General features: G+C 34.2%; 2 protein-coding genes across 2 annotated transcripts; one reads left to right on the forward strand and one right to left on the reverse strand.

Moving 5' to 3' along the window:
• The first annotated feature begins 8,080 nt into the window (after nt 1-8,080).
• LOC110422532 (WAT1-related protein At5g40240-like) lies at nt 8,081-10,263 on the forward strand. The gene is made up of 7 exons (XM_021436488.2): nt 8,081-8,369; nt 8,479-8,541; nt 8,642-8,758; nt 8,948-9,182; nt 9,277-9,435; nt 9,533-9,684; nt 9,891-10,263. The coding sequence occupies exons 1-7, from the start codon at nt 8,104-8,106 to the stop codon at nt 10,036-10,038; spliced, it is 1,140 nt and encodes a 379-aa protein (XP_021292163.1). The 5' UTR covers nt 8,081-8,103; the 3' UTR covers nt 10,039-10,263.
• Nucleotides 10,244-15,137, reverse strand: LOC110422531 (protease Do-like 9). The gene is given in 12 exon segments (XM_021436487.2): nt 10,244-10,715; nt 10,827-10,931; nt 11,022-11,072; nt 11,192-11,293; nt 11,965-12,197; nt 12,850-13,041; nt 13,174-13,354; nt 13,450-13,649; nt 14,232-14,592; nt 14,595-14,716; nt 14,719-14,754; nt 14,757-15,137. Coding segments are annotated over 12 exon segments (1,794 nt in total). The 5' UTR covers nt 14,836-15,137; the 3' UTR covers nt 10,244-10,583.
• Nucleotides 15,138-16,686: the final 1,549 nt, after the last annotated feature.

Genomic DNA, 16,686 nt, shown 5'->3' on the forward strand with positions numbered 1-16,686 from the left:
GTAAAATATTTGATTATGATTAATATGCATACAAGGAATAATAATGAATTTTGTGAAAGATAAGAAACGAACATTGAATCACGTATCATGATTGCATTGTTAAATGTCATGGCATATAGAAATATTCTAAACGAGAGCATAGGCTCTGATGATGGGACTTTTCGCGAAAGCTTGCGAAGGTGAGTTTCTTCTATAAACTCCCTAGGTGAAAAGATACTCTCGAATCCCACCAGTACGATGGGAGGGTTCGGAGAAATATCTTTAATAAAAAGCTTTTGTTCGTATTAGAATTTACATTCATGAAAATGTTATTTTTACTCACAAACGATTACCCCGATGATGGGATCTACTCGTAAAACTTACAAAGGCGAGTTCATCGAGCATTTTCCATAAGTGCGAGGATGTTCTCGAATCCCACCAGCATGATGGGCGAATTAAAAAAAGACACTCAATAAAAAGTTTTCGTTTGATATTATCTCAATTTTATGCCATACATGGCACGATTGCATCACGTGTACGTCAAGCACTAAAAAAATCAAATAAAATGTATTTAATTTGTTAATAGAATAAAAGATGAATCAAATGAATCAAATTAAGGAAACATATAAACAAAATTAACGAGTTAGGATAAAATATGATTAAATGGTATCGTTCGTGAAACGGGCGTCATAGGGGTGCTAATTTTTCCCTATGCATAGTCGTACTCCGGAACCCAACTCTAAACAAAATACGTAGATCAGTTTATCAATTCATTGTTCTTTCAATGGACTTAAAACTAATTTAAGATTTCGTCAAAGAGAACAAGTTTATTAGGTGGCCAATCACACCTAGGTTTGAAAAAGGATTGGTGGCGACTCCCAAGGTATATTTCACGTCTAGCGATCGAGTTTTCGAACCCGACAAGTTACGACAGCTTGGAAATTAAGTCTTGAAATTGATTTCATCTCCACAATCTACTTTGTAACTGTAACTGTAAGTACCCTTTTTTAAAAAAAAAAAATTTAAGTGATTCATTGAAATCAACTGGGGGCAACAACCCAACCAGGCATGGGACGATTTTAGGCCCATGAATTTTGATGTAAAACCCATTTGCATAAAATCCTTCCCTTACAAAACAAAAACCAGAGCTCTGTTACACGAAAACTTCAGAGCACAGCCTGCTATACATTCCCAGGAAACCCCTGATGCAGAATCAATATTTAATCACGGCATCATGGTCCCTCCCAGATTTACAACTCATCTCAAATCATTTACAAGAAAAAAGACACAGCGAAAATCATCAGTCTGCATACATCAAAACAAAAGCATTGAGTCGAAACCCTCCAGAGACAGGCAGAAGCAGAAAATGGAATCTGACATACAAGGCTCTTTTGAATTTTTTTTCTCACAGTTCAACATATCTCACCTATCTTCCTGGTCCCAGGAAGGCAGAGCTTTCGTTTCTGTTTCGCGAGTAGCATTTCATATGTCAAGAGGAGCATCAGTCAAAAACATTTATTGAATCTTCCTGTAAGTACATGGTGAATAAAAAACAACTTTTCTTTATATAAATATATATATATATATATGAAGGAATTCGAACCAAATTCTTTAAATAGAAAGATACATAAATAGTGAAGAATTTATTAAATGCACATGCACATGCACATTTCTCAAATTCGACTTTTTAAATATATATATATATATCATTTAATCAAATATTTATATGTATATATAAATCTCAACATTTATTATGCCAAAAGAGCAATTAAATCAGATAATTTTAAGATTATCTTAAAACCTCATCTTTGAAAAAAACATAAAATTACACCAAACTAATTATTTTCATAAAATTTTAACTTTTGATGTGATGTCAAAACTATATTTATATGCTAGGTTATATTACAAAATATTAGGACAAGCACCGTCTTCATTTGTGATTATAATTTTTTTTAAAATTTTTACTTCAAACACAATCAAAAAGTGTTTAAACGAATTATAATAATACAAGAACAATTAGGAGAAAGAAAATTGACATGAGAATAGAAATATATTTAGCCAACCTTAATCTTTTTGTCTTCATGAAAAGCCACCACTGTCAGCAAGCAAATATGTATGTAAACTCATATGATATTTGAGGAAGAAGTGGCTAAGAAAGGGCAAAGGCAAGTTAAAGAAAAATTGCCTATAATATATGTATGTATATATGGCTTCAAATTTTTGTCCAACTTGCCTTAGCCCTTCTCTGCAACCTCCTCCTTCATCTTCTTAGCTCATTTTCAATGCAAAGCCTTCCTTCGCTTGCCTGTTGTAATTATTGATTGGTACATACTACTATTTATAGCAGTGATAATGCATGCCAACTTCTTCTCAGTACCTAAAAGGAAATTCGCATGCAAAAGGAAGGAAATAAAGAAGGAAAGGACAAAAATGTGGAGAAAGGAACTTGTAACGCGGTGGGAGAAATGATTGGGAATTTTACATTTGACTTGCTGCATTTTCCAAAACAATAATTCATCCAGTCTTTTTTTATAAATTATTATTTGATGCTTTAATTTTTTTAATTAAAGAAGAACAAATTATAATTATTTTTTTTCACTAAGGTTTAAGATTTAAATCTCTGCTACAATTTCATACTTGCTTGTATGTAAATTAAAATTAAAGTATCTCATGTTCCAACTTAAATTTAATTTGAAATGTTCTGAAAATATAAAAGCCTAGTACCGCACTATTTGGTCGGACTCGTGGTCCATGAACCGTGACGATTACTTTTCCTCCATCTTTTAATTATTTGCTTCATCTAGTCTTGTTTCCATTTTACTTCCTCCTACTTTTCTCCCTTGTGTCAAAGAAATTGAATTTATACGTATATACGTACATATATATATGTATGTATTTTAAAGATTGTGGTTATCATTTGTCCTTCTAAAGCATCGAGATAAAGCTTTAATGTTTAAATCCCTCCTACTACTTTAAATATCCCACAAAATTCACTTTTTTTTTTTGAAGTCAAATCCCCTGTGTTGTTTTTTTTTTTTCATTACTTTTTAATATGGACTCAAATTATTAATTATGAAAAGGAGTCGGATCCTTTTGGGGTTCAATGTCATTTGTCTCTTAATGTTTGTATATACATATATTCATACATATGAATGAAAAAAATACTCATATAATATAATTTATAATCTCATATAATTACTGTTTAATCACCTTTTATATAAAATCTTGAATCCATCGTTACTACTAGTAATTGACAAAAAGTGAATTGATTCCATCACCATTCCATTAAAAAACTACATGTCAAATGCCATATGATTGTGTGAAAGATGATGCAACACGCAATCATTATTTTCTTTTTCTGTCTTTATTTTTTATTTTAGGAAAATTGAGAATATATTCATAACAATGATTCAAAAATTGCGCAGATTTTTATCTGTGACTTTCATGAATGGAGTTACAAATCAGAATCATCGCAAAGAGACCATTAGCCCTGCCCTACAACATAAAAACATAGTCCCTAGTCTGCTTTTCAGAATAGTAGGTTACTAGAGTTACAACCACAAAAATCCCCGTTATGTCATTAACAACTTCCCTTCTGGGCTTGATGAATCCCAAGCCTCAAATAGCAACAGACATATCAACGTGGTCAATCATCCCTATATGTACAAGCATAATAGAACACAGCCTCCTCCTGCATCAAGTCCAACAATTGTTCACACAAATTTATCAAACCAGCATCCATGGTCACTCTGTAAATGCACCACAAACAGATTTTTATTATGATAAGAGAAAGTAAAAATGTGGACAAAAGGAAACTCTAAGCCGGTGAGAGAAATGATATATTGGGAATTTTCCAGGCAATTTGCTTCAATTTTCAAAACAAGAATTCATCCAACACTTTTATAATATATATATATATAATTATTATATGTGTATTCTAAGGATTAGGATTGTCATTTGTCCTTCTAAAGCTTTCCCTCCTTCTACCTTAGTCTTCCTTGTATGTGAAATTTTTTTTAAAAAAAATGAAAATTCATTTTCTAAATTATAATTTGACATTTAGGTGAGATGTCATTTTCAAGGTTTTTTCTTTTATCTTTTGGAAAATAATCAAACACTAATACTTTGGCTATGGAAAATGGGTCACGGCAATTGCTTTTCCTCCCTCTTTCAATTGTTTTTTCCTTCTTTTAGCCTCATTTCCATTTCACTTCCTTGAGCTTTTCTATTAAATGTCCAACAAATTCACTCATCTTTTTTTTTATGAATTTTTTAATACAAACTCAAATTATTAACTATAAAAAGGAGTTGGACCCTTCTTGAGATTGGGTCTCATTTATCATTCAATGTTTGCATATTCATACATTCATGTCTACGGATGTGGGATAGGAAATTATCATATAATATGTATTCTTTCATTTTAAAAGAATAAAAATAGTTTGAGGTGAATCAAATTGAATCTTTTACTAGAATTATAAAGCTTCTTTTTCTTTCAATATGAATTTTTTAAGTCTAAAATCTAAACAGGTAAACTCAGAAAATATATACAATATTGCAGAATTGAAAATCATTGCATAACAGAAGTGAAAGAGTTGATCATTCCAACTTGGCTTGAGCTTCTACACACAATTTGATTTCCATTTCAAAGCTGATCAATATTAAGAGCGAGCTAACAAAAGTTTTAAGTTTAGGGGCTAGCAATTTTCAGTTAAAATTCGGCTTACTTTCTTTTTAACCTTTATTGTATGGGATGGAAAGATAAGTGTGGGGAAGCTCAGGGAGTCGAACCAAAAGCTTGGGAACCTTGGTCACCATTTCAGGAGCTCTAATGATAACCCTTTACAAATGGTCCTTCAATTATTTCGAAACAAGCTCAACCTCGTCCGAACCCATCTTCCTTTGCCTTGTCCGCCACCACTACAAACGATCGGATCATCCGTGGCCTTTACCATTGCTACTGCCTGTTTGTCTTAGTCAACGAGCAACATTAGTCAGGTTATTTAACCTATACGCAATTTCCATGATTCAAATCTTTGTGAGAGCGCCAAGCTCATCATAATCATCTCCTTTCCTACTATATTCAAAGGCCGCGATTCTGAAAAGGGTTCCCTTCGGAGATAACGTTGGTGTCATTCTATTGCCTCTTTGGCTTCGTCCGGAGCACTTAATAATCACTTTGCTTGCCAAAAGAAATAACCTTGATGCTTGGAAACTCAGTCTTGAAATCAGGTGCTTCAATCTCTATTGTTTATTCTGTAAGTACATTGTAAATAAGAAACAACTTTTCCTTTTATTGTTACAGAGGTTCCAAAATTTTTTTATTAAGAGAAAAGAGATTGAAATTTGATTTTTTGAATAAATGATATATATATAATATTATTATGGAGTCAAATACTTATATAGAATCTCAACATGTATTATATATGCCAAAAGAGCAATTATAAGTATTTTAGTTATTCAGTTGCAATTAATGAATCTATTTTTTTTTGGTTAAGTTTAGACTTTCTCTTGTAAAAAATACAACCGAGATCCTATTTAAAATAAAAATCCTTAAAGGGTTTTCAAAATTGATACATTCATATAGGTTGAATGCTCATTTTACATATAATAATCAAAGTTTAGATTACACCTTCCCGTATTTATATTTGTTTTGCTATAGATTTAGAACATAAGGACAAAAAATTAAGATTTTGCTTTGATTGCTACTTTGTACCAGATTTTTATATATATATATATATATATGTGTGTGTGTGTGTGTGTGTGTGTTACATGCAAAAGGCAAAAATGGAAGGAAAAAAAAAACCAATAGTGAAAAAATTAACCAATTGAATTATTATTTGTCTGCTTTTAAAACAAATTAACTAAATCAGATAATTTTACGATTATCTTAAAACCTCATCCTCAAAAAAACATAAAATCACACCTAATTGCTAATCTTTGTATACTTTGACATTTGATGTGTTGCCAAAATTATGTTTGTATGCTAGAACAAGCGATGCTAGCATTCATAGTTATAATTATGTTTTAAATTTTACTTTAAACGAAATAAAAAAAATAACGAATTATACAATTACGAGAAAAAAAAATTGTGATGAGAAGATAAACCTTAATCCTTTTGCCTTCATCAGCAAGCAAATATGTATGTAAACTCATGTGATATTTGAGGAAGAAGTAGCTAAGAAGGGCAAAGACAAGTTAAAGAAAAAGAGCCTATAGTTTATGTATGTATGTGGCTTCAAATTTTTGTCTAACTTGCCTGAGCCCTTCTAAGCTGCCTCCTCCTTCATCTTCTTAGCTCATTTTCAATGCAAAGCCTTCCTTGATTTGGGTATTGTAATTATTAATTGGCACATACTATTATTTATAGCAGTGATAATGCACAACAACTTCTTCTCAGTACCTAAAGGGAAATTCACATGCAAGAGGAAGGAAAGGAAACAAGTCAAGAAACAATATTATTTTAATTAATATATATTACATTGTGATGTTGGTAAAAGAAAGAAAAAACAATATGTGGAAAAAGGAAGTTGTAAACGCGGTGGGAGAAATGATTGGGAATTTTACACCCAACTTGGTTCAATTTTCTAAACAATAATTCATCTAATCTTTTTTTTATAAATTATTATTTGTAATTAAAGAAGAACAAATTATAATTAATTGGTTTTTTTATTAAGGTTTAAGATTTAAATCTCTCCTTCAATTTCATACTTGTTTGTATGTAAATTAACATTTAATTGTCTCATTTTTCAAATTAAAATTAATTTGAAATATTCGGAAAATATAAAATCCTAGTACCTTACTATTTGGCGTTGGAGTCGTGGTCAATGAATAATGACAATTACTTTTCCTCCATATTATAATTTTTCCTTCATCAAGTCTTATTTCCATTTTACTACCTCCTATTTTCTTCCTCGTGTCACACAAATTTACTTTATCTCTTGGTAATGAGAATGAGATCCTCTTTATTACATTTTGTTTTTGTTATTTGTAATATAATTCTCCTCATATTATATATATATAGGAAAAAGTCTTTAAATTATTAAAAAAATTTAAATAAATCTTTATTTTTTTTATTATTATGACTAATAGTTGATTAATTATTCTTAATTAAAATATTATTTGTCATTTTATATCTATATGGTTGTGACATGATATTAGTATAGAAAGTGAAAAGTGCGCATGTCCACGTTATTATGATAAATCAGTATACCGCATCATCATTAATTGTAACATATCAGCATCACGTGATTTAAAATAATATATAATATTTTTTATTAAATTAATCATTAATTATAAAAATTTATTTATTTAAAAATTAAAAATATAAAAATTTGATTAAACATAATAAAAAAGTAAGAGTTTATTTAATTTTTTAAAATCTTATATATATATATATATATATTATTTTTGGTTGGGGTTATCATTTATCTTTCTAAAGCATGGAGATTAAGCTTTAAAGTTTAAATCCCACCTACCTTAATCTTCCTTTCTGTAAGTTAAAAAAAAAAAAGAAAATTCATTTTCTACATTATAATTTGACATTTATGAAGTGTCCAAACTTTCATTTTGAAGGGTTTTTTCTTTAATCTTTGGGAAAATTATCAAATACTACTACTTGGTGGAGGTCAATGGGTAACGGGTAATGGCAATTGCTTTTCCTCCCTCTTTCATTTCCATTTTACTTCCTCCAGCTTTCCTATTAAATGTCTCACAAAATTCACTCATCTCTTTTTGTTCTTTTTTCAGGTCAAGATCCTCTTTATTGTTTTCTGATTCACCACTTTTTAATATGAAATCAAATTATTAATCATAGAAAAGAATCCAACCCCTTTTTGGGATTGAGCTTCATTTATCTTTCAGTGTTAGAAATGATTATATAATATGATAGTCTCTCATTTAAAAATATAATTTATACATATTTATATTATTAATATATAACATAATATGTGTATTTGAGCCCATTAATATCATTTTTTTGTCTTAAATCAAAGCTGAGTTAATCTTTTCTTTACGTTTTGGTGTGGAAGATGATGCAACACGTGATCAATTGTACTGTTTCTAGTCGAGTTGCCTTATCAAACTTGTCCCACTGCCAATGTCAACATCAACCAAAAATAAAAAATAATGATCTGTGACTGCAACTTAAGTCGCTCAGTTCCCAGCAATCTGGAGAGAGAGAGGAAGATGAGAGTTAGAGAGATGAGAGTAAGGTCCTGGTTAGTCGAATTGGCGCCATTTGCAGCCATGGTGGCTGTGGAATGCCTGGATGTTGGCTTAACTACCCTCAGCAAAGCTGCCATGTCCAAAGGGATGAGCCACTTTGTCTTTGTTTTCTACTCAAATGCTTTGGCTTCTGTCATTCTGATTCCTGCTGCTTTCTTCTTCACTAGGTTCTCTCTTTCACCATCTATTGAGTAGATCCATGTTATGAGTAATTATTGAGCAATTTTAGTATCAATTTATGTTTTGGGACTTGGTTTTTCGGCCCTTTTTATGCAGGAAAAAGAGGCCACCAATTACCTTACCTTTGCTGTGCAAGTTTTTCCTCTTAAGCATTGCTGGGTATGCAATTAAATCTTAACAGAGATATTCTTTGATCTTAAAAAGTGGGTTTGCTTCCTTTTTTGGTGGAAGAATTGGGTTATGAATCTGGGTTTTGCAGGATTACTTTGATGCAGAACTGCGTATTCACTGGTGTAAGCTACAGCTCTCCGACTCTTGCTTCTGCTCTTGGCAACTTGGTCCCAGCTTTCACTTTCGTGCTTGCTGTTATCTTCAGGTTCCTCTCTTTTCCTCCTCTTAGAACCTGAGAAGGAGACGGGGAATAATTGCTCTCTAATCCTTTGCTTTTCTCTAATTGGATCCTCCGATCATAGTTAGACTTTGAGAAATCTTTAAAGATACACTGATTCCAAGCAGCTGTTTTTTGTTGAATTGAAGGTTCCAATAATGTTTTTTGACCTTCTAGGATGGAAAAGCTAGAGTTGACAAGCTCAAGGAGTCAGATCAAGATCTTGGGCACCTTGGTATCCATTTCTGGAGCACTGATCATGACCCTTTACAAGGGTTCTGCAATTCTTTCCCCACCAGCTCAACCACAATCTGATCCCTCTGCCATGTTAACAACAACAAACAATTGGATCATAGGTGGCCTCTTCATTGCCACTGCCTGCTTGTCTCTTTCAACAAACATCATTGGTCAGGTGAGAAATATGCTTTTCCAATGATCCAGTAGCTTTGGGGTTGGATCTTTGTGAGAGTTTGAAACTCATGTCCCTTTTCCAACTGTATTTGAAGGCGGCAATCCTGAAGGGGTATCCCTCAGAGATAGTGCTGGTGTCCTTCTACTGCCTCTTTGGGACCATTCAATGCGCATTGGTTGCTTTGATTGCTGAAAGAAACACAAATGCTTGGAAATTGAGTCCTGATATTGAACTCGTCTCTGTGGTCTATTCAGTAAGTATAACGCAGTATGAAGAGATCAGTCAAGTCGGGCTAATAGTATTTTTTAGTTTTAACGGATTACTCACTGCTAAATTCAATTCCTTTTCAGGCTCTTTTTGGAAGTGTGGTAACATTTGCCGTGTTAGCATGGTGCATACGACGGAAAGGGCCCGTCTTTGTGGCCATGTTCAAGCCCTTAAGCATAGCTATTGCTGCCTTCTTGGGGTTCATTTTCCTCGGTGAAACGCTTTATGTTGGAAGGTAACAATCTCCATATACCATTTTTGATTTTCTAAGTTTTTGCAAGTTGAATGATAAAAAAAGCTGTTCATGAGCTAAATGAGTCGAGCTCACTTACGTTCATGCTCCATTTACTTATTATCTGAGCTTGAAAATGAAGACTTGTGCTCAAACTCGTTTAAACCCATGCTGTTCAACGAGCTTATTGATTGAATACTCCTTTGCAGTATTGTTGGAGCAGCCATAATTGTTACTGGCTTTTATGGGGTGATATGGGCGCAGTCCCAAGAAGAGAAGGATGAAGTCACCAACATTCATAAGCTACATTCATCATCATCAAAAACCCCTCTCTTAGATGGACATTTAGATGCATAAATGCTTGTCTTGCCCCCACTTCTTAGAGCAAATGAGCTGATCTCTACACAGGTGGACTTTTAGACCTTCCTTTCCACCAAAAATTGCAGTAGTAAGAATTTTTTTGTCTTAAGACTTGGGGAGAGGTTGAAGTAAATATATGTAAATGATGTCCTTTGGACAATTGAAGATATATTTGAATGTATTAATGGTCATTCTAGTACAGTGATAAATAGATCTTGAAAACTAGGCTTCCATTTCTCAAAAATGTACATTCCAGTAGCTATCACCGGAAACAATTGCTTCACATATCTCTACAAAATTCTTAGAAAGAAAGATAAAAAGAAAATTTCTGATAATGGCCACTGGATGGGGAAACCTTCAATCATGGCTAAGTGGGCCATCATTGGCTATTTTTTTTTCTTCTGTTTTGGCCATTGGACATCATGCTTTCATAATTGGCAGGCACTGGGATTATACCAACCAAGAAGCTATTAACATGCTAACAAGAACCATCCTGCAGAATATAACCTTTCTTCCTAGCTATGGCAGTAGCCTTAGAAAAGCTACAACAAAATCAATAAGTTAGGGCCATCATTTTCAGCCTTGAGATCCTCAGACATTGCTGACGGTATGCAGTGCATTGCAAGAATGTCTGGAGTAGCCGCTTTTGCTGTCTTTGTCCTAAGTACTACCATCTGCATAATATCACACACAAAAATGTAAGAGTAGTGCAACAAGAGCATGTGTTAGAGTGTACCTGTAAGGGGGGGGAGGGAGGGAGAGAGAGAGAGAGAGAGAGGGTATACCTGTTCATATTCTAAATCAAATTTCAAAAATTCATCCTCACAGTTCTCTACCATCTCAGCCAAGCTCTTCAAATTCTTCACAGGCTTACCATTAAATGCAAGGACCTGCATAGGTACAAAGGAAGGAATTCACAATAGACACAAAAGAAATTGAACTGAAATCAAGTGAAATAGCAACAGACTGATGATCCTAACCTGAGTGTTGACAATGTCCTCATATCCAATGTTGGTATCAGCCACAAGAACCTTCAACAAATTTTTTAAGCAAATATGTTAGAAGAACTGATTAACAGAATATGCCCACTGCCATAGGTAGGCTTTAACACGTGCATGCACAAACACACAGAAACAGAGAGAGAGAGAACCTGAGACACCACGACAAGCTGTTCATCAGGTGATTGTGGCATTGAATGCAAGAGTTTGTCCAAAAGCTTTACTGGAGCTTCATATTCATAATCCTTCCCATACTGGACAAATAAGCAAAGACAGCTGAGATTATTTAGAAACACAACCAAACCAAAAAATTGCTAATTTTTTGCTAAAATTTGAAAAATCAAACGTTGTAATGAAGGCCACAATCAAGTTTATTATTTATTTCTCCACCATATAGCCAGGTGGTGAAAGGGTAAAACAGTTGGCATCTTCTCCAGAGAAAAGATGAAGCTGAAGAAGATTTGAGAAAGATCATACAATACATCAACATGCTACAAGAACCTTGCAAATAGATGGAAACAGAAGTATAAATAAAACAATCTCATTTGTTCATAATTAAAATAATAACGCAACTGAAGACTAGCAAACATCCAATGAAAAGAGCAATAAAACATAGAAGAGGACAGACGCTACAAGACCAGGAGGAAACAAAGATTGGGGGTGGGGAGGAGATCTGTCTATAGGAGCATAAAGAAAATGTAGACAAAGCTACCTTCTACAGAACTATTAGTATATGTAAGCTATAAATAGCACAATACCAAAAATAACAATAAATTAACATGATTTGCTTTTGAGCATGCACAAAGTATCCATCTTCCACTTTACAGCATCTAAGACAGCAAAACATGTATCTCAGCAGGCTTTATGTTCTAATTTTCACATGCATGCATTGATGGAAGCACTAGATTTGGAGTAAACAATATACCTCTGAACGTAAATATGGAACAGACACAGTTGTAAACACAAATCCTGCAATTATATAATATGAAGGAGGCCTGCCCTTGTTGTGTGCCGGAATAAGCCTTCTGTGCGATGCAAGTTTAATGTTGTAAGATAGAATCTCAGAATTGCGAAGAACTTTAATTGCTGAACTATCCCCAGCATATTTTTGTGACACAAGGTAACTAAAACCTATCCGCTCTCCATGCCGAAAAGGAACTGAGAAAACATCAATAATGGGAAGACAAGTGCAACATCAGAAAAATGTGCAGTAAGGATTAAATGGACAAGAAAAAGAAAAGACTTCAAATTGTCAGTTTTGCTCAAAAGATTCTTGCCAGGGATTTTAGCTCTATTCAAGTTAAGAGTGCTGCCCAAACTAACATTTCTTGCATGACTAACAAGACACATCTAATGAAGTGCATAGTTGTTGAGATAGCAGCTGTTAATCATAATTGACTAATCCAGGAAGTCATCTGTAAAAGACTAGCTAAAGGCCTCAGAAAAATTGTCCATTCAATGCAACCTTCACACTTTTTTGGTTCAAATTGTGAACTTATAAACAAATAAAGCCATAGAAACACCAATTTTACAGAAATGATAAACTTACTAGATAAAGTACCTTCAAGGGAACATATACACACTTGATTAGTTCAAAGTAATAATAACAGTTCATTCTTTCACTCTTATGATAACAAATATTTGTGCTTATAATAAACAATGTAAGAAGTTTGCTCATAAAAATGTCAAGCAGAAAGTGCATGGCAAAGTGTATGCGTGTATCTATACATACATGTCTCTGTCTCTCTGTCTCTATGTGTGTGTGTGTGTGGGTGGGTGTTTATCGACTCACGGATAAAGAACACCTTACCTGTTCCATCATTGGCAATATCAACCCCATCAAAGCCGAGAATAATATCTGATGACTTCAAAACCCCAGATTCTGGAGCTGTTGGGTCAACTCTTCTGATTCGCACACCTTTCTGGTCAATTTTCATGCCCATTGCCGCACGCAAATCAGGATTTTCCATTTTCTGCCACTCAACCCCCAAAATTGGGAATCCTAGCATAAAAGGAGTGATCATGAGACTTTAAGCAGGATGATAAACACAGAATATGGCACGTTCATCACACAGTCATGAATTTAACAGTGAATTGATCAAAAGTGCAACTTAAAAGACCCAAACTAAATTACCGGTATACGCTTCATTCTTCTCATAGTCTTGAATGAAGTGCTCTATAACTGGCGTTGGTATCACATACCCTATATTTTCTACATCTTCATGTTTGAGTGACTGAAATGCAATGCCTACACAATTGCCCTTATCATTGAACGCGGGCCCGCCAGAATTTCCTGAGTTTATAGCAGCATCTATCTGCAAAAGAACCGTGAAGAATAGATATCAGAAGAAAACTTTCCAAGGGTTAGCAATCACATATAACAGAAATGCTAGAAAAGTAATGATGTAACCTGCAAACCAAGGAGCTCGGTGGACCCGTGAACATAAGACAGGATTTCTATTCGTGATACAACTCCACTCGTCACAGAAATTGTATCTCCCCCAATTGGGTAACCAACAACAGTCACAGCGTCTTGAAGTGCAGGCAATTCTCCAAAGTCTACTGGTGATGCCCCTTCCCAAAACTCATCATCGTTGACTGTAAGCATTGCTGCAACACCACATAAACCAAATCATGTGTTTGACCAGATAAAAGAAAGAAACATATCATCTGAAACCATGCAGATTTCCTCCAAACACTCAATTATCTTTACATCACACTCTTCGATATCAAAGCATCTCTCTCTTGAACATCTGTTCACACGGTGAATGAGCTGAATTTGCCCTCCTGTTCTCCCCTTGTATAAGAGTTTTTCATCTATTCTCTTCCTCCACTTCAAGTAATAACCAATCTTCTTTCCATAGAATAATAGTCACTTCACTTTAGCATGACGGAAAAAACTTTAGATACGTTAGTTTACTGTACTAGTTGGCAATAATTATAATCATTACACTACGATAATTCTCATTTACAATAGATTATTAGTTTCAAAAATGATTAGTGTGATTATTTCGATTTCTTTTAACGCTGACATTATGAGTTATAACACGTTTTTTTTTCGTTTGAAATGGAATGGAGTTATAACATGCCCAACCAAAGCATTGGTATTATTCGATATGCAATGCTTTATAAATACAATTGTCATTACTAGCATTTATTAGAAATTTGAAGTTAAGTTAGAACTGAACATACCAATATCACATTCGGTTCCAATAGCTAGGACAGTAGCCAAGTACTTAGTATCAGACCCACGTTTCTTAACTTTAACCTGGGTGTAATGTTCCACTGAGTGCGCATTCGTCAAAACCCTTCTCCCTCCAATCACGAAGCCGCTACTACTCGAACTGTACTGCCTTTTTCTCTGCCACGGCAACGAGAAATTGGGCTCCGTGTGAACGCAAAACACTTTCACTACTGCATCCATTGCCGTTAACCACCGAACCCCAACGGAATGCCCACCCAATTCCCCTCCTACGCCTCCTCCCGCTCCAACTCCAATGGCGTTGCAGTTGGGAACGCGGCGGCCTGGGGAGAGGATTGCGGGCGTCGGTTGAGAGGGTAGAGCTCGGGGTTTTCAGGGAGTTTGGGGAGTTTTCTGGGGCGACCACGAGGGCGGGCTGCGGTGGTTGCGGCGGCGGAAGAGGTGGAGGCGGTGGCGGTGGCAGCGGAGGGGATGATTCGACATTGCTGACGGAGAAGACGTCGTCTAATGCGGAGTGGAGGATGGGGATTCTAGGGTTTCGGCGGGTTTTGGGTTCTTGGGTTTTCGGCCTCTTTTTCCTTTGGTATCTCCCATTCCAGAAAGCTAAACAAAGGGTTTCTTTGATTGGGCGGGGAGGATTTGGGGGTAGGGTTCTTACTCCAAGGGATCAAATTGGAGAGAAAGGGCAACAGAGATTAAAAAGTGGCGAACTTTCTCTAGTTTTCCTTTTTAATTTGATCAGGCAGACCTGGAGGGAAGAGAAGGGGAAATGCGCTGTATTTGGGCTTTGTTTCTCCGTTTTGCACTTCATCGGACATCGGCGAAGATAGTCATGCCATGCTGTCGGCCGAGTCAGCTCCATTTGGATAATTGTTGGATCGGAGGGCTGGTTGAAAGTCCAATTCTGAAACCCTTTCGACAATATATACAGGCCTACCTCTAGTTTGGGCTTCAAGTGTTCACCACCTCCCTTTCTTTTTCCTTTTCTCATTTTTTCAATGACACACACACTCAATTTTTGCACAGCAGCCATCTACAGTATGTACTTTGATACTTGAAAACATCATATTCCAAAAAATATCAATCAATATTGAGTCATATGATGGTTAATTTTTCATTCATTTAAGAAGTCGATTGAATGTGTAGATTTTATAAAATTTAAATCCCAAAAAAAAAAACTTCGCATAAAATTATTGGCTTAAAAAATATTAAGAAGGTTTATATTGTTTTTGCTAATAATAATTGGAAGGTTATACTTTAATTGAAAAATATAATTTTATGCATGTTCCTTTTTAATGGGCCCTAATGAAATCAACTTAGCATGCAAGATAATATAGCATTAAAATAAGTTTATTTATAAGAAAGAAAACCCAGTAACAACCTCTAATGATGGATTTTTGGAATTAGGGAAAGCAATGGCCCCCAACAAAGAAATCATTGCGGCTGCAATAAACTAATGCTAAAGCACAAGCATTCTTTGCAACAAAACATGCTTTTTTCCAAGCAAATGTATTGAACAAAGATCAGTTAAGACTTAGAGAATGTTTAACAGTTGTTTAAACCTTTTTTTTCTCTTCCTTGCTGGTAATTGTATATTTTCCTCCTTTGTGGGCAACCCTTTCTTTTATTATGTTTACTTAATCTTTACTTATGCCTTCCACCATCCTCCCCTTTTTGTGAATTGCCTGCAATAATTCTGGTTGGCTTTAGAACTGCCTTTTTGGTCTCAACTTTTGCAAATTTAGTGGGATGCCCATCCCAAGCTACACTTTTTTCCTCTTTTTTCTCATATTTTATTACCTCTTCTTTATCAATTTTTTTGTTCTCTAACTTTTTGTTTTCCAATATTGCTTTTTCATTATTTCTTTTTTAAAAACAAGTAACTCTCGTTGTATCTATTTTCACGCATCCTTAAACCTATTGGTGCAAATAGGGTTTAGTTGAACGGGCAAAATTTACTTCAAGATGTGTCTTTGTAAACATTATCTATTCCCCCCCCCCCATCATTCGTTATACAAAAAGTAATTATATGAATAATTTTAGAATACAATGAAAATAACGTGTAATTTCATCTTATAATTTACGAAAGTAGACCGTTAAACACATCCGATGAGAGTTGCAATGTTGTTTGACATAACAAGTAGATTATAATGAATTTAGACTTCTTTAAATAAAGATATTTCATAAAATATAACTTTTGAGCTATAATGTATAAAAATAACTTTTTATATCTAAACTTTTGAATTGTAACCTTTTTCAATTATTACATAATTTTTTCAATTTAGAAAAGTTTTTCTAATATGTTACCTTGTCAAGAAACGTAACCTTCCGCACGAAAAACCATTTACAATCTAATAATATGACATAACCTTTTGATTAATATGATTTTTGAATAATCATAACTTTTCATATAAAAAAATATTTTTCATATTAAGAGACATTATT

Source organism: Theobroma umbraticum, unplaced genomic scaffold (assembly GCF_002168275.2).
Source record: "Theobroma umbraticum cultivar Fairchild unplaced genomic scaffold, ASM216827v3 scaffold_146.0, whole genome shotgun sequence".
In the NCBI taxonomy this organism is placed as follows: Eukaryota; Viridiplantae; Streptophyta; class Magnoliopsida; order Malvales; family Malvaceae; genus Theobroma; species Theobroma umbraticum.